Here is a 25,233-nt window from a genome sequence, read left to right on the forward strand (position 1 = left end):
TCTCAATCTTAAAATAATGAATCCTATGAGACTCCAATACTGAAGCTATGTACTGTGCCAAAACAAAAGCATTCACAATGCTAAATTCACAAACTAGTATTTAGTCACTTAGCCATAATACCAACTTACCTCATAATTTGTAATATTTTAAAATAAAGAATTAAACTAAGTCTGCCCAAAATGCCTAGCCATGCTAGGCGTTCTAGTGGTACACTCTGTAATACCTAGCCATGTTAGGTGTTCTAGTGGTACACTCTGTAATGCCTAGCCATGCTAGGCGTTCTAGTGGTACACTCTGTAATCATTATTTAACTACATGTAAACCACACAACAACCAAATTCTGTAAATTCAACATTGTAATCTTTATAGAGAATAAACTTTGAATTTGAAATTGAATATTATACTTGTTACAGTCTGACATTTGTAATAATTTCCATGTTAAAGTCAGACACTTGTAAAATTATACATCTTTCACTCTGACAATTGTAATATTATACTTGTTGCAATCTGACATTTGTAATATTATACATGTTACACTCTGACACTTGCAATATTAAACATGTTACAGACTGACACTTGTAATATTATTCATGTTAGAGTCTGACACTTGGAATATTATTTATGTTACAGTCGGAAACTTGTAATAAGATAGAAGGTACAGTGTGTCATTTGAAACATTATTCATGTTACACACTGACACTTGTAATATTACGCTTGAACATAAGAACATAAGAACATAAGAAAGGAGGAACACTGCAGAAGGCCTGCTGGCCCATACTAGGCAGGTCCTTTACAATTCATCCCACTAACAAAACATTTGCCCAACCCAATTTTCAATGCCACCCAAGAAATAAGCTCTGATGTGCAAGTCCCACTCAAATCCAACCCCTCCCACTCATGTACTTATCCAACCTAGATTTGAAACTACCCAAAGTCCCAGCCTCAATAACCCAACTAGGTAGACTGTTCCACTCATCAACTACCCTATTTCCAAACCAATACTTTCCTATGGTGGCCCGGTGGCCTGGTGGCTAAAGCTCCCGCTTCACACACGGAGTGCCCGGGTTCGATTCCCGGCGGGTGGAAACATTTCGACACGTTTCCTTACACCTGTTGTCCTGTTCACCTAGCAGCAAATAGGTACCTGGGTGTTAGTCGACTGGTGTGGGTCGCATCCTGGGGGACAAGATTAAGGACCCCAATGGAAATAAGTTAGACAGTCCTCGATGACGCACTGACTTTCTTGGGTTATCCTGGGTGGCTAACCCTCCGGGGTTAAAAATCCGAACGAAATCTTATCTTATCTTATCTTATCTTATGTTCTTTCTAAATCTAAACTTATCTAATTTAAATCCATTACTGCGGGTTCTCTCTTGGAGAGACATCCTCAAGACCTTATTAATATCCCCTTTATTAATACCTATCTTCCACTTATACACTTCGATCAGGTTTCCCCTCATTCTTCGTCTAACAAGTGAATGTAACTTAAGAGTCTTCAATCTTTCTTCATAAGGAAGATTTCAAACGCTATGTATTAATTTAGTCATCCTACACTGAATGTTTTCTAACGAATTTATGTACATTTTGTAATACGGAGACCAGAACTGAGCTGCATAATCTAGGTGAGGCCTTACTAATGATGTATAAAGCTGCAGTATGACCTCTGGACTTCTGTTGCTTACACTTCTTGATATAAATCCCAGGTACTAGGGTTATGGGCACTCCCAATTATTATTATAATCAAAAAGAAGCGCTAAGCCACAAGGGCTATACAGCGCTGCAGGGTAGGGAAGGAAGCAAGGGAATTGGATGGCAGAAGGGAGGGGGGATGATCAGCAGGTTACAGAAAACAGCGGGGCAGGGGATAGTACGGGGGTAGAGGGTAGCAAGAGATTGAAGTAGAAAGGGCTGAAGGTATCAGAATTTGTGAAGTAAGTCAGTTGTTGTCAAAAAGTCAATGAGAGAGTCCGGATGAAAGGTGGGTCCATCAGCGAGAAGGGAAGGTAAAGAGAGAGCAGCGGAGCGAAGACGACGACAGAGGTAAATTCTGCGTGCTCGTTGATAAAGTGGGCAGTCCAACAGAATGTGGCTGACTGATAATGGAGCTTGGCAATTCTCACAGAGAGGAGCAAGACGCCTCTCCATGAGATATCCATGAGTAAGACGAGTATGGCCAATGCGAAGACGGGAGAGAGTAGTCTCCCAACCTCGACACTGGTGATAAGAAGACGGCCAGTAACCTATACTCGGTTTAATAGATTGAAGTTTGTTGCCGAGCATAGTAGACCAACGTTGTTGCCAACGGGTGTGAAGGTGGGAAGATATTGCAGTAAAATAGTCCGTAAATGGAATACCTCTATAAGAAACTGGTAGGTCATGTACTGCTGACCGCGCAGCAGTGTCTGCCTGTTCATTGCCCTGTACGTCAACATGACCAGGGACCCAACAAAAAACAATATCTTTATGCTTGGTAAAGATGCGGCGTAGCCAAAGTTGGATACGGAGGACTAAGGGGTGAGGTGTATCAAATTTTTGTATAGCCTGTAAAGCACTAAGGGAGTCTGAGACAACCACAAATGATGACACAGGCATAGATGCAATACGGATAAGTGCTGTAAGGATGGCATATAATTCAGCAGTAAAAATACTAGCCGAAGATAGTAAATGCCCTTGTACGATGCTGTCCGGAAACACTGCTGCGAATCCTACACCGTCAGAAGACTTAGAGCCATCTGTGTACACAGCAATGGCATGAGAATGAGAGTGAAAGTGGTCAAGAAAAAGAGAGCGGGAAGCGACCGTAGACAGTTGGGCTTTCGAGCAAGGGAGGGAGAAAGAACAGACTCGAACAGCTGGAACTTCCCAGGGGGGTAGGGAAAAGTGAGATGCTACATGTACATAGAAAGGTGGTAGTTGAAGAGAAGACAAGAGCGAATGAAGGCGAAGAGAGAAGGGACGGAGTAAACAGGGGCGGCGAACAAATAAAGAATGTCTACTAATATCAGTGACCATTCTATAAATGGAAGGATTGCGGAGATCATGAGAGCGTACATAGTAGCGCAGGCAATGGGCATCACGGCGATCGGATAAGGATGGAACGTTCGCTTCTGCATAGAGGCTCTCGACAGGGGAAGAGCGAAAAGCACCAAGGCATAAACGTAATCCTTGGTGATGAATGGGGTTAAGGCTAGAGAGAGTAGCAGGAGATGCCGCTGAATAGATCTGGTCACCATAATCAAGTTTCGATAAAATAAGGGTGGAATGTAGGCGAAGGAGGGTTCGACGATCAGCTCCCCATGAAAGATGAGCAAGGGTTTTAAGAAGGTTCAGCCGGCTGTGACAAGTTGCCTTCAGAGAGGTAATGTGAGGTTTCCAGGATAACCTACGATCAAAGAGGAGGCCCAGAAACTTGACTGTATCACGTTCAGGGATACGGGAGCCATAGAGGTACAAAGGATGATCGGAGATGACAGAGCGTCTAGTGAAAGTGATTTGGTGGGTTTTAGTGCTGGAAAATTTAAACCCACGTGTGGTGGCCCAATTGGAAACACGGTCGACTGCATGTTGGAGAGAAACTGTAATGAGGTGACAGTCAGCGCCTGCACAGGCAATAGCGAAGTCATCAACATAGAGTGATGACCAAATATTTGATGGAAGACTAGAGGCCAAATCATTAATAGCAAGGAGAAAAAGTGTTGTGCTCAGAACACATCCCTGGGGGACACCTTCAGCTTGGATAAAGTCCGGGGAGAGCACATTATTAACCCGAACACGGAAATGCCTGTCAGTTAAAAAGTTCTTAAGGAAGGATGGTAGATTGCCTCGAAGGCCTAAGGAGTGGGCTTGGGCTAAAATATTATACCTCCAAGTTGTGTCATATGCCTTCTCAAGGTCAAAAAATATGGCAATAACTGAGTGGTTATTCGCAAAGGCATTACGAACATACGTATCCAAGCGTAGTAAGGGGTCTATGGTAGAACGTCCCTTACGAAAGCCATATTGACGAGTGGAGAGACTGTTGTGTGTCTCTAAATACCACACTAAACGTCTATTTACTAGGCGTTCCATTACTTTGCAAACTGCACTGGTAAGAGCAATGGGACGATAGTGGGAGGTTTCATGTCCAGTAGTGCCTGGTTTGCGGAAAGGGAGAACAATGGCGGATTTCCACAGCTGTGGAAGAACTCCTTGTGACCAAATAAGATTGTAAAGGCGTAATAGGACTGCAAGGGCTGACTGATGTAAATGTTGTAGCATACGAATATGAATGTCGTCGGGCCCAGCTGCCGATGATCGACAAGCTGAGAGTGTTGCCTCCAGTTCTTGAAGTGTAAAAGGCACATTATACTGTTCTTCTCTGAGAGAAGAAAAGTCCAAGGGTGCTAACTCTCTGGCAGACTTTGAGGAAAGAAATGAGGGGCATAGATGGAGTCCCTGAGAAATACGGACCAGATGATTGCCAATTTCATTGGCAACATCTAGTGGGTTTGCTATATCAACACCGGCAACCCGCAGAACAGGAGCCAGGTCAGGAGAATATTTACCACTCAGTTTTCGTACTTTTTTCCAGACTGCACTCATAGAGGAAGCAGAGGTGATGGTGGAGACATAATCTCGCCAGCAAGTGCGTTTAGCATCACGGATGACACGGCGAGCGATCGCACGCTTCTGTTTAAAATCAAGGAGTCGCTCTGTGGTTCTATTGTACCGGTACCTGCCCCATGCAGCGCGTTTCAAACGTACTGCACGAGCACAAGCAGGAGACCACCAAGGCACGCATTTCTGAGAATGCCTGCCCGAAGTTTGGGGTATAGAATGAGAAGCTGCGGTGAAAACGGAGGACGAGAAGAGGTGTAAAAGCTCATCGATGGAGGACGAAGAAGGAACCTCTTTAAAAACAGTTAGGTGTGAGTAAAGGTTCCAATTTGCCCGATTAAATTGCCAGCGTGGGGTGCGAAGAGGTGGCGAATATGAAGGGGAAGTAAGAATGATTGGGAAATGATCACTGTCATGTAAGTCCGGGAGAACAGACCAAGTGAAGTCTAATGCGGCGGAGGAAGAGCAGACTGAGAGATCGATGCAAGAGAGAGTATGAGTCCGAGGATCAAAATGGGTGTGAGTACCTGTATTTAAAACATGGAGGGGGTGGGTGGCAAGAAAAGCCTCTAACTGAATTCCACGGGAATCACAGTGAGACCCCCCCCAGAGGAAATGGTGGGCATTAAAATCACCAAGTAACAGAATCGGTGGCGGTAATGACGAAACAAGGAAGGCAAAATCCGGAATAGATAATGCCCGAGAAGGAGAGAGATATAAAGAACAGAGCGTATACCACCTATGTAAGTGGATACGGGCTGCTGTGTAATGCAGCGAAGTATGAACAAATAGCTGATGGTACGGAATATCAGTGCAGAGAAGAAGGGCACTTTCATTAAAGGTCCCATCAGGAAAAGGATCTGAAGAATACAATAAATTATAGCCTGAGATGTGAGAAATAACAGCAGAGTGTAATTTTGGTTCCTGTAAGCAAACACCAACAGGGGCAAACTGGGAGAGTAACATCTGAAGCTCACCCCGATTACCCCTGAGGCCGCGTATATTCCACTGTAAATAGGCCATGATTGGCAATGATAAAGATACTTGAAATCCGCAGGTAAGGGTTCCTACGGACTAGAAGGGTTAGAAAAGTCCACATGCGGAGGCAGTGGAAAACGTTCAAGCAGCGAAGGAATGGTGCGCTGTGAAGAAAGGAGTTGCGCAGATGGAGCAGAGGAGAGAGAAAGAGCGGAAGGTGGATCAGTGTCCATTGATGGTTTGGTCTCTGCAATATATTCAGAGATTGCTTCAAGTGTTTCGGAATTCAGAGATGTCGTATGGGAGACAATATTGGGAATGGTAGGGGGAGGATGAGTAAAGATTGGAACTGTATTGGACTGTACCAAGGTAGGGGGGGGGGCGAAAGGGTGGAGGGAACTGGAGAAGTGTGGCAGGGGACAGAAGAGGCAGGAACCTGGGAGGTGGCAGAAGAGGAAGAAACTTGGGAGGGAACAGGGGAGGAAGGTACAGTACGAGGAGGAGGGTGAACCTCTACACTTGTAACTGAGCCAGTGAGAGGGGAAGAACCAGGGACAGAGACAGGGAGGGTAAAATGAGGAGGTGGAAGATGGGTAGGAGGTGTTAACGGACCTTTTTTTGACTTTTGAGAAGTAGAGGGACGATTGGGAGGAGGTGTCGTACGAGGTCTCGTCGATACTGAGGCTTGTGAGAGAGAACTCGAAGAAGCGAGATTAGACTGAGGCGTTGAAGTAGGGACGTCTGAGCCGAGGACAGCAAAAGGATTAGATACAGGAGTGATTATGGGAGAGGTAACCACAGAGGTGGGTGTAGAAGATGGGATACCAGAAGTGGGGGGACGTTTTGAAACACGGGAATAAGAAACACGTGGGAGTCTCCCTTGGAGGCGGAGATGAGAAACTGCCATGGCATAAGGGAGACCTTCTGTCTCTTTGAGGTAACGGATTTCCCGCTCGTTTAAATAGACCTGACAACGGCGAGAGTACGAAGGGTGAGCCTCATGACAGTTAAGGCAAGAGGGAGATCGATTGCAAGACGTATTAGAATGGTCATCGGCACCACAGACTGGGCATTCGGCGATAGATCTGCAATATTTCACTGGATGGCCAAATCGCCAGCAATTTCTACACTGTTGTGGTGTAGGGATCACCTTTCGAACTTGTAACCGATGTCCTGCTATATAAACTGAGGATGGGAGTTCTCGGCTGTCAAAAGTTAAACGAGCCACATTGCTAGGGTATCGTCTCCGCCCACGGGCAGGAAGAACGTAAGTGTCTACCTTGAGGATTGGGAGATCTTGGAGTTCCAGCTGTTCAAGAATGTCAGTGCCACATGTCTGGAAATTTTGTTGAACTATGGTATGGGGCAGAATGATGGTACCACTACAAGAATTGAGGGAATGATGTTTTTCAAGAGTGACAGGAACAGTATCGATATGGGAAAGACGAGAGAGCTCATGAGCCTGGGTAGCATTCTGTATGGTAATGATGCGAGTACCGCTCTTAAGAGCATGAAAAGAAATATCTTTACCAACATGGCGTAGGAGTGCCTTGCCAATACTATGGTCAGAAAGATAGGCAGTAGAGGAAGTTGGTCGTAAAGTGAAGAATTTAGTCCATTGTTCAGTCTGAAACTGAGCGTGGAAAGGTAGTGAAGGACGTGTCGATCGTTTCTGAGAAGAACGAGAAGGTGGAGAAGTATCATCAGCAGGTAATTGTCGTTGGCGTTTAGGCGTGGGACCAGAGTTGGTCCGACGTGGAACGGGTCGGCGATTTGAAAATTGCCGCACCATAGAGGGAGAGGCCGGAAGCATAGTCAGAGGAGAGCGAAGGTCCGATAAATCGAAGGAGTCAGTCGAGGCCTCAGTACCTGAAGCGGGTGAGGAAACAGCACCGGCAATAGGTACAGAGGCATGAGGAATGTCTGAAGAGTGGTCCAAAGACGAGGCGGGGTCAGAACGGGGTGCGGTATCAAGAAGGGGCCCGGGGGTACCAGGTTCATGGACTAGGGCTGCCATGGTTAGGTTACTTCTTTCTTTTTGTTTTTAAGAAAAAAAAAGAAAGAAGAAAAGAAAATAAAAATAAAAAAAAGAATAAAAAAAGGGGGGACCGGGGAGGGATAGTTCCTAGGAGGAATGAAAGGGCCAGAAATCTCCCTCCGCGCCCAAGAGGACCTCAGCACCGCAAGTAGCGCAGATGCAGCATGGAACCCGTGCCATACCCTACCCATCATGCTAGTAAACTAACAATCCGGGATAGCAACCTCACATCTGCCGAGCTACCTCGGTGGACAAAAGAGAGGGCGGCCGGATATCTGCCACAAAGCATACCTCCTTCGGCCACCACCCCCGGAATCCGAAAGGTGGCTTCCAGAGATACACTCGTCGCCCGAAAGACACCCAAAGCTACTCCGGGATACCGGAGAGGGATCGGGACATCCCCAGGCGATCCAGATTCCACGGCAAACTACGCCACCGCTAAGAACCTCAACGGAATGGGATGGACCCCGGTATCCTTTCCCCTACCTAGGAACTAGCGCGCCTGTGGGAGAAATCCCAAAGGACAAAAAGAGGAAGGGCAAAAGGGAGGGGTGGGGAGGAGGAGGAGGAAAGGAAAAAGGGGAGGATGGGGAGGATGGGATAGGGGAGGGGAGATTGGGGGGTAATTAGGTTCGGTCTGAGGAAGAAGACCGATAGGTCTAATTCCTCAGACCAAGAGCCTCTTCACCACGCCAAGGAGCCCCCCTTGAAGAGGAAATAAAAGCCTTACTAAAATCTAAGTAAATAATATCAAACTCTTTATTGTGGTTAACAGCCTCAAAAGCTTTACTGAAGAAAGTTAATAAATTAGTTAGACAAGACCGGCCTCTTGTGAATCCATGCTGAGTATCATTAATCAAGCTATGCTTATCGAGATGGCTTCTTATAATCTCAGCTATAATTGACTCTAGTAATTTGCCTACAATTGAGGTCAGGCTTTTTGGGCGGTAATTTGACGGTAACAACTTGTCCCCTGTTTTAAAAATAGGAGTTACATTAGCCATCTTCCACATATCAGACACTACACCTGTTTGAAGAGGTAAATTAAAAATATTAGTTAATGGTTCACAGAGTTCCATTTTGCATTCCTGAAGAACCCTTGAAAAAACCTCATCAGGACCCGGCGACTTATTTTGCTTCAGTCTGTCTATCTGCTTCACAACCATCTCACTAGTGACTGTGATGTTACATAATTTATCTTCTTCTAGCCCACTGTAAAAATTAATTACTGGAATATTGTTAGTGTCTTCCTGTGTAAAAACTGAGAGAAAATAATTATTTAAAATCAAGCACATTTCATTCTCTTTGTCAGTACGGTGTGACATTTGTAATATTGTACATGTTACAATCTGACATTCGTAATATTATATATGTTAAAGTCTGACACTTGTAATATTATACATGTTACAGTCTGACACTTTTAACTTTATACATGTTGCAGTTTTACACTTGTAATATTATACTTGTTACATTCTGATACTTGTAATATTATACTTGTTAGGGTCTGTTATTTGTAATATTATGTATGTTAAAGTCTGACACTTGTAATATTATACATGTTACAGACTGACACTTGTAATGTTATACATGTTACAGTCTGACTCTTGAAATATTATACATGTTACAGACTGACACTTATAATATTATAAATGTTACAGTCTAACATCTGTAATATTATACATTTAACAGTCTGACACTTGCAATATTATTTATGTTACAGTCTAACACTTGCAATAATTTACATTTATCAGTGTGACACTTTTAATATTATATTTGTTACACTCTGACATTTGTAATATTATACATGTTACAGAGTGACACTTGTAATGTTATACAGGTTAAAGTATGACGCTAGAAATATTATACTTGTTACACTCTGACATTTTTAATAATGTATGCATTACAGTCTGACATTTTTAATAATGTATGCATTACAGTCTGGCACTTGTAATATTATACATGTTACAGTCTGACACGTGTAATATTATACTTGTCACAGTCTTACACTTGTAATATTATACTTGTTACAGGCTAACATTTGTAATATTATACATGTTAAAGTCTGACACTTGTAATATTATTCATGTTACAGACTAACACTTGTAATATTATACATTTTTCAGTCATACACCTGTAATATTATACTTGTTACATTCTGACATTTGTAATATTATATGTGATACAGTCTGACACGTGTAATGTTATACAGGTTACAGTCTGACACATGAAATCTTATACTTATTACTGTCTGACATTTGTAATAATATACATGTTACAGACTGACACTTGTAATATTATACATGTTAGAGTCTGACATTTGTAATATTATTCTTGTTACAATCTGACATTTGTAATATTATACATGTTACAGTCAGACACTTGTAATATTATACATGTTATAGTCTGACATTAATAATATTATACATGTTACAGTAAGACACTTCTAATATTTTACATGTTACAGTCTGATGCTTGCAATATTATACATGTTACAGTCTGACACTTGTAATATTATACTTGTTACAGTCTGACTCTTGTAATAATATGCTTGTTAGGGTCTGTCATTTGTAATATTATACATTTTACAGACTGACACTTGTAAAATTAAACATGTTAAAGTCTGACACTTGTAATATTATACTTGTAACAGTCTTACATTTATAATATTATACTTGTTACAGTCTGACGTTTGTAATATTATACATGTTACAGTCTGGCACTTGTAATATTATACATGGTACAGTCTGACATTTGTAACTTTATGCAGGTTACAGTCTGACACTTGTAATATTATACATGTTAGAGTCTGACACTTGTAATATTATACTTGTTAGTGTCTGAGACTTGTAATATTATATATGTTACAGTCTGACATTCGTAATATTATACATGCTACAGTTTGACACTTCTAATATTATTCATGATACACTCTGACACTTGTAACATTAAATATGTTACAGTCTGACACTTATAAAATTATGCTTGTTACAGTCTGACACTTGGAATACTATACTTTTTACACTCTGATATTTGTAATATTATACATGTTACAGTCTGACCCTTGTAGTATTATACATGTTACAGTCTGACACTTGTAATATCATACATGTTACAGTCAGACACTTGTAATATTATACATGTTACAGTCTGACACTTGTAAAATTATACATGTTTCAGATTGACATTTGTAATATTATACATGTTACAGTCTGACCCTTGTAATATTATACATATTAAAGAATGACACTTGTAATATTATAAGAACATACGAACATAAGAAAGGAGGAACACTGCAGGAGGCCTGCTGTCCCATACTAGGCAGGTCCTTTACAATTCATCCCACTTAAAAAACATTTGTCCATTATGCCTGTTACAATCTAACATTTGTAATATTATACATGTTACAGTCTGACACTTGTAATATTATACTTGTTACAGTCGGACATTTGTAATATTACACAAGTTATAGACTGACACTTTAATATTGTTCATGTTACAGAATAACACTTGCTCTATTATATTATACAGGTTTCAGTCTGACACTTGTAATATTATGCTTGTTACACTCTGACATTTGTAATATTATACATGTTACAATCTGACACTTGAAAAATTATACTTGTTACAGTCTGCCACTTATAATATTACACATGTGTCAGACTCACATTTTTAATTTGATACATGTTACACTCTGACACTTGTAGTATTACGCAAGTTACAGTCTCACCTTGTAATATCATGTATGTTGCAGTCTGACACTTGCAATATTATACATGTTACAGTCTGGCAGTTGTAATATTATACATGTTACAGTCAGACATTTGTAATATTATATATGTTACAGACTGGCCCTTGTAAGATTATTCATGATACTGACTGACGCTTGTAATTTTATACATTTTTCAGCCTGACACTTGTAATAATATACTTGTTGCAGCCGGACATTTGTAATATAATACATGTTACAGACTGGCACTAGTAATGTTAAACAGGTTACAGTCTGTCATTTTAAATATATGTGTGTTACAATCTGACACTCGTAATATTTTACATGTTAGAGTATGACACTTGTAATATTATACATGTTACAATCTGACTTTCTTAATATTATACTTGTTTCAGTCTGACATTTGCAATATTATACATGTTACAGTCTGAAACTTGTTTTAATATTCAGGATACAGTCTGTCATTTGTAACATTATACATGTTACAGTCTGACACTTGTAATATTATGCATGTTATAGTCTGACATTAGTAATATTATACATGTTACAGTCGGACACTTGTAATTTTATACTTGTTAGGGTCTGTTATTTGTAATATTATACATGTTAGAGTTTGACACTTGTAAAATTATACATGTTACAGTCTGACACTTGTAATATTATACATGTTAAAGTCAGACACTTGTAAAATTATACGTCTTTCACTCTGACAATTTTAATTTTATACTTGTCACAATCTGACATCGGTAACATTACATGTTACACTCTGACATTTGTAACGTTATACAGGTTACAGTCTGACACTTAAAATATTATTCTTGTTACAGTCTGACATTTATAATAACATACTTGTTACAGTCTGACATTTGCAATATTATACATGTTACAGTCTGAAACTTGTTTTAATATACAGGATACAACCTGTCATTTGTAACATTATACATGTTAAACTTTGACACTTGAAACGTTATAAAGATTTCAGTCTGACACTTAAAATATTATTCTTTTTGCATACTGACATTTATAATAATATACTTCTTACAGTCTGACACTTGTAATATTATACATGTTACAGTCTGACACTTGTAATAATATTTATGTTACAGTCTAACACTTGTAATATTATACATTTTTCTGTCTGACACTTGTAATATTATACTTGTTACACACTGACATTTGTAAAATTATTCATGTTACATAGTGACACTTGTAATGTTATAAAGGTTAAAGCCTGATGCTTGGAATATAATACTTGTTATTCTGACATTTGTAATAATATACATGTTACAGTCTGACACTTGTAATATTATACATGTTACAGTCAGACATTTGGAATATTATACATGTTACAATCTGGCCCTTGTAAGATTATTCATGATACAGACTGGTGCATGTAATATTATACATGTTACAGTCTAACATTTGTAATATTATACATGTTAAAGTCTGACACTTGTAATATTGTTCATGTTATAGTCCAGTGGTTCCCAAACTGGGGGTAATGGTAGAGTAATGGTAGGTAATGGTAGAGTAATGCTCTCACTTGTAATATTATACATTTTTCAGTCTGGCACTTGTAATAATATACTTGTTACACTCTGACATTTGTAATATAATACTTGTTACAGACTGACACTTGTAATGTTATACAGGTTACAGTCTGACGCTTGAAATGTTACACTTGTTACAGTCTGACATTTTAATAATATACATGTTACAATCTGACACTTGTAATAATATACATGTTACAATCTGACACTTGTAATATTATGCATGTAACAGTCTGACTTTCGTAATAATATACTTGATACAGTCTGACATTTGCAATATTATACATGTTACAGTCTGAAACTTTTTTAATATACTTGATAGAGTCTGTCATTTGTAACATTATACATGTTACAGTCTGTCACTTGTAATATTATGCATGTTATAGTCTGACATTAGTAATATTGCATGTTACAGTCTGACTCTTGTAATATTATACTTGTTAGGGTCTGTTATTTGTAATATTATACATGTTAGAGTTTGACACTTGTAAAATTATACATGTTTCAGTCTGACGCTTGTAATATTACACTCGTCACAGTCCTGCACTAGTAATATTATACTTGTTACAGTCTGGCATTTGTAATATTATACATGTTAAAGTCAGACACTTGTAAAATTATACATGTTACACACTGACACTTGTAATATTAAACATGTTACACACTGACACTTGTAATATTATTCATGTTAGAGTCTGACACTTGTAATATTATACATGTTATAGTCTGACATTACCTGGAGTTTACCTGGAGAGAGTTCCGGGGGTCAACGCCCCTGCGGCCTGGTCTGTGACCAGGCCTCCTGGTGGATCAGAGCCTGATCAACCAGGCTGTTGCTGCTGGCTGCACGCAAACCAACGTACGAGCCACAGCACGGCTGATCCGGAACTGACTTAGGTGCTTGTCCAGTGCCAGCTTGAAGACTGCCAGGGATCTGTTGGTAATCCCCCTTATGTGTGCTGGGAGGCAGTTGAACAGTCTTGGGCCCCTGACACTTATTGTATGGTCTCTTAACGTGCTAGTGATACCCCTGCTTTTCATTGGGGGGATGGTGCATCGTCTGCCAAGTCTTTTGCTTTCGTAGTGAGTGATTTTCGTGTGCAAGTTCGGTACTAGTCCCTCTAGGATTTTCCAGGTGTATATAATCATGTATCTCTCCCTCCTGCGTTCCAGGGAATACAGGTTTAGGAACCTCAAGCACTCCCAATAATTGAGGTGTTTTATCTCCGTTATGCGTGCCGTGAAAGTTCTCTGTACTTTTTCTATTATTATTATTATAATCAAAAAGAAGCGCTAAGCCACAAGGGCTGTGTACATTTTCTAGGTCGGCAATTTCACCTGCCTTGAAAGGTGCTGTTAGTGTGCAGCAATATTCCAGCCTAGATAGAACAAGTGACCTGAAGAGTGTCATCATGGGCTTGGCCTCCCTAGTTTTGAAGGTTCTCATTATCCATCCTGTCATTTTTCTAGCAGATGCGATTGATACAATGTTATGGTCCTTGAAGGTGAGATCCTCCGACATGATCACTCCCAGGTCTTTGACGTTGGTGTTTCGCTCTATTTTGTGGCCAGAATTTGTTTTGTAATCTGATGAAGATTTAATTTCCTCATGTTTACCATATCTGAGTAATTGAAATTTCTCATCGTTGAACTTCATATTGTTTTCTGCAGCCCACTGAAAGATTTGGTTGATGTCCGCCTGGAGCTTTGCAGTGTCTGCAATGGAAGACATTGTCATGCAGATTCGGGTGTCATCTGCAAAGGAAGACACGGTGCTGTGGCTGACATCCTTGTCTATGTCGGATATGAGGATGAGGAACAAGATGGGAGCGAGTACTGTGCCTTGTGGAACAGAGCTTTTCACCGTAGCTGCCTCGGACTTTACTCTGTTGACGACTACTCTCTGTGTTCTGTTAGTGAGGAAATTATAGATCCATCGACCGACTTTTCCTGTTATTCCTTTAGCACGCATTTTGTGCGCTATTACGCTATGGTCACACTTGTCGAAGGCTTTTGCTAAGTCTGTGTATATTACATCTGCATTCTTTTTGTCTTCTAGTGCATTTAGGACCTTGTCGTAGTGATCCAATAGTTGAGACAGACAGGAGCGACCTGTTCTAAACCCATGTTGCCCTGGGTTGTGTATTATTATTATTATAATCAAAAAGAAGCGCTAAGCCACAAGGGCTATACAGCGCTGCAGGGTAGGGAAGGAAGCAAGGGAATTGGATGGCAGAAGGGAGGGGGGATGATCAGCAGGTTACAGAAAACAGCGGGGCAGGGGATAGTACGGGGTAGAAGGTAGCAAGAGATTGAAGTAGAAAGGGCTGAAGGTATCAGAATTTGTGAAGTAAGTCAGTCGTTGTCAAAAAGTCAAGGAGAGAGTCCGGATGAAAGGTGGGTCCATCAGCGAGAAGGGAAGGTAAAGAGAGAGCAGCGGAGCGAAGACGACGACAGAGGTAAATTCTGCGTGCTCGTTGATAAAGTGGGCAGTCCAACAGAATGTGGCTGACTGATAATGGAGCTTGGCAATTCTCACAGAGAGGAGCAAGACGCCTCTCCATGAGATATCCATGAGTAAGACGAGTATGGCCAATGCGAAGACGGGAGAGAGTAGTCTCCCAACCTCGACGTTGGTGATAAGAAGACGGCCAGTGACCTATACTCGGTTTAATAGACTGAAGTTTGTTGTCGAGCATAGTAGACCAACGTTGTTGCCAACGGGTGTGAAGGTGGGAAGATATTGCAGCAAAATAGTCCGTAAATGGAATACCTCTATAAGAAACTGGTAGGTCATGTACTGCTGACCGCGCAGCAGTGTCTGCCTGTTCATTGCCCTGTACGTCAATATGACCAGGGACCCAACAAAAAACAATATCTTTATGCTTGGTAAAGATGCGGCGTAGCCAAAGTTGGATACGGAGGACTAAGGGGTGAGGTGTATCAAATTTTTGTATAGCCTGTAAAGCACTAAGGGAGTCTGAGACAACCACAAAAGATGACACAGGCATAGATGCAATACGGATAAGTGCTGTAAGGATGGCATATAATTCAGCAGTAAAAATACTAGCCGAAGATAGTAAATGCCCTCGTACGACGCTGTCCGGAAACACTGCTGCGAATCCTACGCCGTCAGAAGACTTAGAGCCATCTGTGTACACAGCAATGGCATGAGAATGAGAGTGAAAGTGGTCAAGAAAAAGAGAGCGGGAAGCGACCGTAGACAGTTGGGCTTTCGAGCAAGGGAGGGAGAAAGAACAGACTCGAACAGCTGGAACTTCCCAGGGGGGTAGGGAAAAGTGAGATGCTACATGTACATAGAAAGGTGGTAGTTGAAGAGAAGACAAGAGCGAATGAAGGCGAAGAGAGAAGGGACGGAGTAAACAGGGGCGTCGAACAAATAAAGAATGTCTACTAATATCAGTGACCATTCTATAAATGGAAGGATTGCGGAGATCATGAGAGCGTACATAGTAGCGCAGGCAATGGGCATCACGGCGATCAGATAAGGATGGAACGTTCGCTTCTGCATAGAGGCTCTCGACAGGGGAAGAGCGGAAAGCACCAAGGCATAAACGTAATCCTTGGTGATGAATGGGGTTAAGGCTAGAGAGAGTAGCAGGAGATGCCGCTGAATAGATCTGGTCACCATAATCAAGTTTCGATAAAATAAGGGTGGAATGTAGGCGAAGGAGGGTTCGACGATCAGCTCCCCACGAAAGATGAGCAAGGGTTTTAAGAAGGTTCAGCCGGCTGTGACAAGTTGCCTTCAGAGAGGTAATGTGAGGTTTCCAGGATAACCTACGATCAAATTATTATTATAATAAAAAAAAAGAAGCGCTAAGCCACAAGGGCTATACAGCGCTGCAGGGTAGGGAAGGAAGCAAGGGAATTGGATGGCAGGAGGGAGGGGGGATGATCAGCAGGTTACAGAAAACAGCGGGGCAGGGGATAGTACGGGGGTAGAGGGTAGCAAGAGATACAAGTAGAAAGGGCTGAAAGTATCAGAATTTGTGAAGTAAGTCAGTCGTTGTCAAAAAGTCAATAAGAGAGTCCGGATGAAAGGTGGGTCCATCAGCGAGAAGGGAAGGTAAAGAGAGAGCAGCGGGGCGAAGACGACGACAGAGGTAAATTCTGCGTGCTCGTTGATAAAGTGGGCAGTCCAACAGAATGTGGCTGACTGATAATGGAGCTTGGCAATTCTCACAGAGAGGAGCAAGACGCCTCTCCATGAGATATCCATGAGTAAGACGAGTATGGCCAATGCGAAGACGGGAGAGAGTAGTCTCCCAACCTCGACACTGGTGATAAGAAGACGGCCAGTAACCTATACTCGGTTTAATAGACTGAAGTTTGTTGCCGAGCATAGTAGACCAACGTTGTTGCCAACGGGTGTGAAGGTGGGAAGATATTACAGCAAAATAGTCCGTACATGGAATACCTCTATAAGAAACTGGTAGGTCATGTACTGCTGACCGCGCAGCAGTGTCTGCCTGTTCATTGCCCTGTACGTCAACATGACCAGGGACCCAACAAAAAACAATATCTTTATGCTTAGTAAAGATGCGGCGTAGCCAAAGTTGGATACGGAGGACTAAGGGGTGAGGTGTATCAAATTTTTGTATAGCCTGTAAAGCACTAAGGGAGTCTGAGACAACCACAAATGATGACACAGGCATAGATGCAATACGGATAAGTGCTGTAAGGATGGCATATAATTCAGCAGTAAAAATACTAGCTGAAGATAGTAAATGCCCTTGTACGACGCTGTCCGGAAACACTGCTGCGAATCCTACGCCGTCAGAAGACTTAGAGCCATCTGTGTACACAGCAATGGCATGAGAATGAGAGTGAAAGTGGTCAAGAAAAAGAGAGCGGGAAGCGACCGTAGACAGTTGGGCTTTCGAGCAAGGGAGGGAGAAAGAACAGACTCGAACAGCTGGAACTTCCCAGGGGGGTAGGGAAAAGTGAGATGCTACATGTACATAGAAAGGTGGTAGTTGAAGAGAAGACAAGAGCGAATGAAGGCGAAGAGAGAAGGGACGGAGTAAGCAGGGGCGGCGAACAAATAAAGAATGTCTACTAATATCAGTGACCATTCTATAAATGGAAGGATTGCGGAGATCATGAGAGCGTACATAGTAGCGCAGGCAATGGGCATCACGGCGATCTGATAAGGATGGAACGTTCGCTTCTGCATAGAGGCTTTCGACAGGGGAAGAGCGAAAAGCACCAAGGCATAAACGTAATCCTTGGTGATGAATGGGGTTAAGGCTAGAGAGAGTAGCAGGAGATGCCGCTGAATAGATCTGGTCACCATAATCAAGTTTCGATAAAATAAGGGTGGAATGTAGGTGAAGGAGGGTTCGACGATCAGCTCCCCACGAAAGATGAGCAAGGGTTTTAAGAAGGTTCAGCCGGCTGTGACAAGTTGCCTTCAGAGAGGTAATGTGAGGTTTCCAGGATAACCTACGATCAAAGAGGAGGCCCAGAAACTTGACTGTATCACGTTCAGGGATACGTGAGCCATAGAGGTACAAAGGATGATCAGAGATGACAGAGCGTCTAGTGAAAGTGATTTGGTGGGTTTTAGTGCTGGAAAATTTAAACCCATGTGTGGTGGCCCAATTGGAAACATGGTCGACTGCATGCTGGAGAGAAACTGTAAGGAGGTGACAGTCAGCGCCTGCACAGGCAATAGCGAAGTCATCAACATAGAGTGATGACCAAATATTTGATGGAAGACTAGAGGCCAAATCATTAATAGCAAGGAGAAAAAGTGTTGTGCTCAGAACACATCCCTGGGGGACACCTTCAGCTTGGACAAAGTCCGGGGAGAGCACATTATTAACCCGAACACGGAAATGCCTGTCAGTTAAAAAGTTCTTAAGGAAGGATGGTAGATTGCCTCGAAGGCCTAAGGAGTGGGCTTGGGCTAAAATATTATACCTCCAAGTTGTGTCATATGCCTTCTCAAGGTCAAAAAATATGGCAATAACTGAGTGGTTATTCGCAAAGGCATTACGAACATACGTATCCAAGCGCAGTAAGGGGTCTATGGTAGAACGTCCCTTACGAAAGCCATATTGACGAGTGGAGAGACTGTTGTGTGTCTCTAAATACCACACTAAACGTCTATTTACTAGACGTTCCATTACTTTGCAAACTGCACTGGTAAGAGCAATGGGACGATAGTGGGAGGTTTCATGTCCCGTAGTGCCTGGTTTGCGGAAAGGGAGAACAATGGCGGATTTCCACAGCTGTGGAAGAACTCCTTGTGACCAAATAAGATTGTAAAGGCGTAATAGGACTGTAAGGGCTGACTGATGTAAATGTTGTAGCATACGAATATGAATGTCGTCGGGCCCAGCTGCCGATGATCGACAAGCTGAGAGTGTTGCCTCCAGTTCTTGAAGTGTAAAAGGCACATTATACTGTTCTTCTCTGAGAGAAGAAAAGTCCAAGGGTGCTAACTCTCTGGCAGACTTTGAGGAAAGAAATGAGGGGCACAGATGGAGTCCCTGAGAAATACGGACCAGATGATTGCCAATTTCATTGGCAACATCTAGTGGGTTTGCTATATCAACACCGGCAACTCGCAGAACAGGAGCCGAGTCAGGAGAATATTTACCACTCAGTTTTCGTACTTTTTTCCAGACTGCACTCATAGAGGAAGCAGAGGTGATGGTGGAGACATAATCTCGCCAGCAAGTGCGTTTAGCGTCACGGATGACACGGCGAGCGATCGCACGCTTCTGTTTAAAATCAAGGAGTCGCTCTGTGGTTCTATTGTACCGGTACCTGCCCCATGCAGCGCGTTTCAAACGTACTGCACGAGCACAAGCAGGAGACCACCAAGGCACGCATTTCTGAGAATGCCTGCCTGAAGTTTGGGGTATAGAATGAGAAGCTGCGGTGAAAACGGAGGACGAGAAGAGGTGTAAAAGCTCATCGATGGAGGACGAAGAAGGAACCTCTTTAAAAACAGTCAGGTGTGAGTAAAGGTTCCAATTTGCCCGATTAAATTGCCAGCGTGGGGTGCGAAGAGGTGGCGAATATGAAGGGGAAGTAAGAATGATTGGGAAATGATCACTGTCATGTAAGTCCGGGAGAACAGACCAAGTAAAGTCTAATGCGGCGGAGGAAGAGCAAACTGAGAGATCGATGCAAGAGAGAGTATGAGTCCGAGGATCAAAATGGGTGTGAGTACCTGTATTTAAAACATGGAGGGGGTGGGTGGCAAGAAAAGCCTCTAACTGAATTCCACGGGAATCACAGTGAGACCCTCCCCAGAGGAAATGGTGGGCATTAAAATCACCAAGTAACAGAATCGGTGGCGGTAATGACGAAACAAGGAAGGCAAAATCCGGAATAGATAATGCCCGAGAAGGAGAGAGATATAAAGAACAGAGCGTATACCACCTATGTAAGTGGATACGGGCTGCTGTGTAATGCAGCGAAGTATGAATAAATAGCTGATGGTACGGAATATCAGTGCGGAGAAGAAGGGCACTTTCATTAAAGGTCCCATCAGGAAAAGGATCTGAAGAATACAATAAATTATAGCCTGAGATGTGAGAAATAACAGCAGAGTGTAATTTTGGTTCCTGTAAGCAAACACCAACAGGGGCAAACTGGGAGAGTAACATCTGAAGCTCACCCCGATTACCCCTGAGGCCGCGTATATTCCACTGTAAAAAGGCCATGATTGGCAATGATAAAGATACTTGAAATCCGCAGGTAAGGGTTCCTACGGACTAGAAGGGTTAGAAAAGTCCACATGCGGAGGCAGTGGAAAATGTTCAAGCAGCGAAGGAACGGTGCGCTGTGAAGAAAGGAGTTGCACAGATGGAGCAGAGGAGAGAGAAAGAGCGGAAGGTGGATCAGTGTCCATTGATGGTTTGGTCTCTGCAATATATTCAGAGATTGCTTCAAGTGTTTCGGAATTCAGAGATGTCGTATGGGAGACAATATTGGGAATGGTAGGGGGAGGATGAGTAAAGATTGGAACTGTATTGGACTGTACCAAGGTAGGGGGGGGCGAAAGGGTGGAGGGAACTGGAGAAGCGTGGCAGGGGACAGAAGAGACAGGAACCTGGGAGGTGGCAGAAGAGGAAGAAACTTGGGAGGGAACAGGGGAGGAAGGTACATTATGAGGAGGAGGGTGAACCTCTGCACTTGTAACTGAGCCAGTGAGAGGGGAAGAACTAGGGACAGAGACAGGGAGGGTAAAATGAGGAGGTGGAAGATGGGTAGGAGGTGTTACCGGATCTTTTTTTGACTTTTGAGAAGTAGAGGGACGATTGGGAAGAGGTGTCGTACGAGGTCTCGTCGATACTGAGGCTTGTAAGAGAGAACTCGAAGAAGCGAGATTAGACTGAGGCGTTGAAGTAGGGACGTCTGAGCCGAGGACAGCAAAAGGATTAGATACAGGAGTGATTATGGGAGAGGTAACCACAGAGGTGGGTGTAGAAGATGGGATACCAGAAGTGGGGGGACGTTTTGAAACACGGGAATAAGAAACACGTGGGAGTCTCCCTTGGAGGCGGAGATGAGAAACTGCCATGGCATAAGGGAGACCTTCTGTCTCTTTGAGGTAACGGATTTCCCGCTCGTTTAAATAGACCTGACAACGGCGAGAGTACGAAGGGTGAGCCTCATGACAGTTAAGGCAAGAGGGAGATCGATTGCAAGACGTATTAGAATGGTCATCGGCACCACAGACTGGGCATTCGGCGATAGATCTGCAATATTTCGCTGGATGGCCAAATCGCCAGCAATTTCTACACTGTTGTGGTGTAGGGATCACCTTTCGAACTTGTAACCGATGTCCTGCTATATAAACGGAGGATGGGAGTTCTTGGCTGTCAAAAGTTAAACGAGCCACATTGCTAGGGTATCGTCTCCGCCCACGGGCAGGAAGAACGTAAGTGTCTTCCTTGAGGATTGGGAGATCTTGGAGTTCCAGCTGTTCTAGAATGTCGGTGCCACATGTCTGGAAATTTTGTTGAACTATGGTATGGGGCAGAATAACGGTACCACTACAAGAATTGAGGGAATGATGTTTTTCAAGGGTGACAGGAACAGTATCTATATGGGAAAGACGAGAGAGCTCACGAGCCTGGGTAGCATTCTGTACGGTAATGATGTGCGTACCGCTCTTAAGAGCATGAAAAGAAATATCTTTACCAACATGGCGTAGGAGTGCCTTGCCAATACTATCGTCAGAAAGATAGGCAGTAGAGGAAGTTGGTCGTAAAGTGAAGAATTTAGTCCACTGTTCAGTCTGAAACTGAGCGTGGAAAGGTAGTGAAGGACGTGTCGATCGTTTCTGAGAAGAACGAGAAGGTGAAGGTGGAGAAGTATCATCAGCAGGTAATTGTCATTGACGTTTAGGCGTGGGGCCAGAGTTGGTCCGACGTGGAACGGGTCGGCGATTTGAAAATTGCCGCACCGTAGAGGGAGAGGCCGGAAGCATAGTCAGAGGAGAGCGAAGGTCTGATAAATCGAAGGAGTCAGTCGAGGCCTCAGTACCTGAAGCGGGTGAGGAAACAGCACCGGCAATAGGTACAGAGGCATGAGGAATGTCTGAAGAGTGGTCCAAAGACGAGGCGGGGTCAGAACGGGGTGCGGTATCAAGAAGGGGCCCGGGGGTACTAGGTTCATGGACTAGGGCTGCCATGGTTAGGTTACTTCTTTCTTTTTGTTTTTAAGAAAAAAAAAGAAAGAAGAAAAGAAAATAAAAATAAAAAAAAGAAAAAAAAAGGGGGGACCGGGGAGGGATAGTTCCTAGGAGGAATGAAAGGGCCAGAAATCTCCCTCCGCGCCCAAGAGGACTCGACACCGCTAGTAGCGCAGATGCAGCATGGAACCCGTGCCATACCCTACCCTTCATGCCAGTAAACCAGCAATCTGGGATAGCAACCTCACATCTGCCGAGCTACCTCGGTGGACAAAAGAGAGGGCAGCCGGATATCCGCCACAAAGCATACCTCCTTCAGCCACCACCCCCGGAATCCGAAAGGTGGCTTCCAGAGCTACACCCGTCGCCCAAAAGACACCCAAAGCTACTCCGGGATACCGGAGAGGGATCGGGACATCCCTAGGCAATCCAGATTCCACGGCAAACTACGCCACCGCCAAGAAACCTCAACGGAATGGGATGGACCCCGGTGTCCTTTCCCCTACCTAGGAACTAGCGCGCCTGTGGGAGAAATCACGAAGGCTAAAAAGAGGAAGGGCAAAAGGGAGGGGTGAGGAGGAGGAGGAGGAATGGGGAAAAAGGGGAGGATGGGGAGGATGCCAAGGATAGGGGAGGGGAGAAACTTGACTGGGGGATAATTAGGATTCGGTCTGAGGAAGAAGACCGACTGCAGGAGAAACTAATTCCTCAGACCAAGAGCCTCTTCACCACGCCAAGGAGAACACCCCCTTGAAGAGGAAGGCCTAAGGAGTGGGCTTGGGCTAAAATATTATACCTCCAAGTTGTGTCATATGCCTTCTCAAGGTCAAAAAATATGGCAATAACTGAGTGGTTATTCGCAAAGGCATTACGAACATACGTATCCAAGCGTAGTAAGGGGTCTATGGTAGAACGTCCCTTACGAAAGCCATATTGACGAGTGGAGAGACTGTTGTGTGTCTCTAAATACCACACTAAACGTCTATTTACTAGGCGTTCCATTACTTTGCAAACTGCACTGGTAAGAGCAATGGGACGATAGTGGGAGGTTTCATGTCCCGTAGTGCCTGGTTTGCGGAAAGGGAGAACAATGGCGGATTTCCACAGCCGTGGAAGAACTCCTTGTGACCAAATAAGATTGTAAAGGCGTAATAGGACTGCAAGGGCTGACTGATGTAAATGTTGTAGCATACGAATATGAATGTCGTCGGGCCCAGCTGCCGATGATCGACAAGCTGAGAGTGTTGCCTCCAGTTCTTGAAGTGTAAAAGGCACATTATACTGTTCTTCTCTGAGAGAAGAAAAGTCCAAGGGTGCTAACTCTCTGGCAGACTTTGAGGAAAGAAATGAGGGGCATAGATGGAGTCCCTGAGAAATACGGACCAGATGATTGCCAATTTCATTGGCAACATCTAGTGGGTTTGCTATATCAACACCGGCAACCCACAGAACAGGAGCCGGGTCAGGAGAATATTTACCACTCAGTTTTCGTACTTTTTTCCAGACTGCACTCATAGAGGAAGCAGAGGTGATGGTGGAGACATAATCTCGCCAGCAAGTGCGTTTAGCGTCACGGATGACACGGCGAGCGATCGCACGCTTCTGTTTAAAATCAAGGAGTCGCTCTGTGGTTCTATTGTACCGGTACCTGCCCCATGCAGCGCGTTTCAAACGTACTGCACGAGCACAAGCAGGAGACCACCAAGGCACGCATTTCTGAGAATGCCTGCCCGAAGTTTGGGGTATAGAACGAGAAGCTGCGGTGAAAACGGAGGACGAGAAGAGGTGTAAAAGCTCATCGATGGAGGACGAAGAAGGAACCTCTTTAAAAACAGTCAGGTGTGAGTAAAGGTTCCAATTTGCCCGATTAAATTGCCAGCGTGGGGTGCGAAGAGGTGGCGAATATGAAGGGGAAGTAAGAATGATTGGGAAATGATCACTGTCATGTAAGTCCGGGAGAACAGACCAAGTGAAGTCTAATGCGGCGGAGGAAGAGCAAACTGAGAGATCGATGCAAGAGAGAGTATGAGTCCGAGGATCAAAATGGGTGTGAGTACCTGTATTTAAAACATGGAGGGGGTGGGTGGCAAGAAAAGCCTCTAACTGAATTCCACGGGAATCACAGTGAGACCCCCCCCAGAGGAAATGGTGGGCATTAAAATCACCAAGTAACAGAATCGGTGGCGGTAATGACGAAACAAGGAAGGCAAAATCCGGAATAGATAATGCCTGAGAAGGAGAGAGATATAAAGAACAGAGCGTATACCACCTATGTAAGTGGATACGGGCTGCTGTGTAATGCAGCGAAGTATGAACAAATAGCTGATGGTACGGAATATCAGTGCAGAGAAGAAGGGCACTTTCATTAAAGGTCCCATCAGGAAAAGGATCTGAAGAATACAATAAATTATAGCCTGAGATGTGAGAAATAACAGCAGAGTGTAATTTTGGTTCCTGTAAGCAAACACCAACAGGGGCAAACTGGGAGAGTAACATCTGAAGCTCACCCCGATTACCCCTGAGGCCGCGTATATTCCACTGTAAAAAGGCCATGATTGGCAATGATAAAGATACTTGAAATCCGCAGGTAAGGGTTCCTACGGACTAGAAGGGTTAGAAAAGTCCACATGCGGAGGCAGTGGAAAATGTTCAAGCAGCGAA

The 25,233-nt window shown here is 43.4% G+C and overlaps 1 protein-coding gene across 2 annotated transcripts in view; it reads right to left on the reverse strand.

The window, feature by feature from the left end:
- LOC138851118 (uncharacterized) overlaps positions 1-7,758 on the reverse strand; it is a 31,510-nt gene extending 23,752 nt beyond the window's left edge. The window contains exon 1 of one of the 2 annotated variants that reach the window (XM_070079657.1): positions 6,855-7,758. In XM_070079657.1, coding sequence (XP_069935758.1) covers positions 6,855-7,592 — 738 coding nt within the window. In that variant the 5' untranslated portion in view covers positions 7,593-7,758. Of the gene's footprint in view, positions 1-6,572 lie in introns of both variants that reach the window. The other variant, XM_070079656.1, reaches the window with a different exon arrangement.
- Positions 7,759-25,233: the final 17,475 nt, after the last annotated feature.

The sequence above is a fragment of the Cherax quadricarinatus genome, chromosome 100 (assembly GCF_038502225.1).
Source record: "Cherax quadricarinatus isolate ZL_2023a chromosome 100, ASM3850222v1, whole genome shotgun sequence".
NCBI lineage: Eukaryota > Metazoa > Arthropoda > Malacostraca > Decapoda > Parastacidae > Cherax > Cherax quadricarinatus.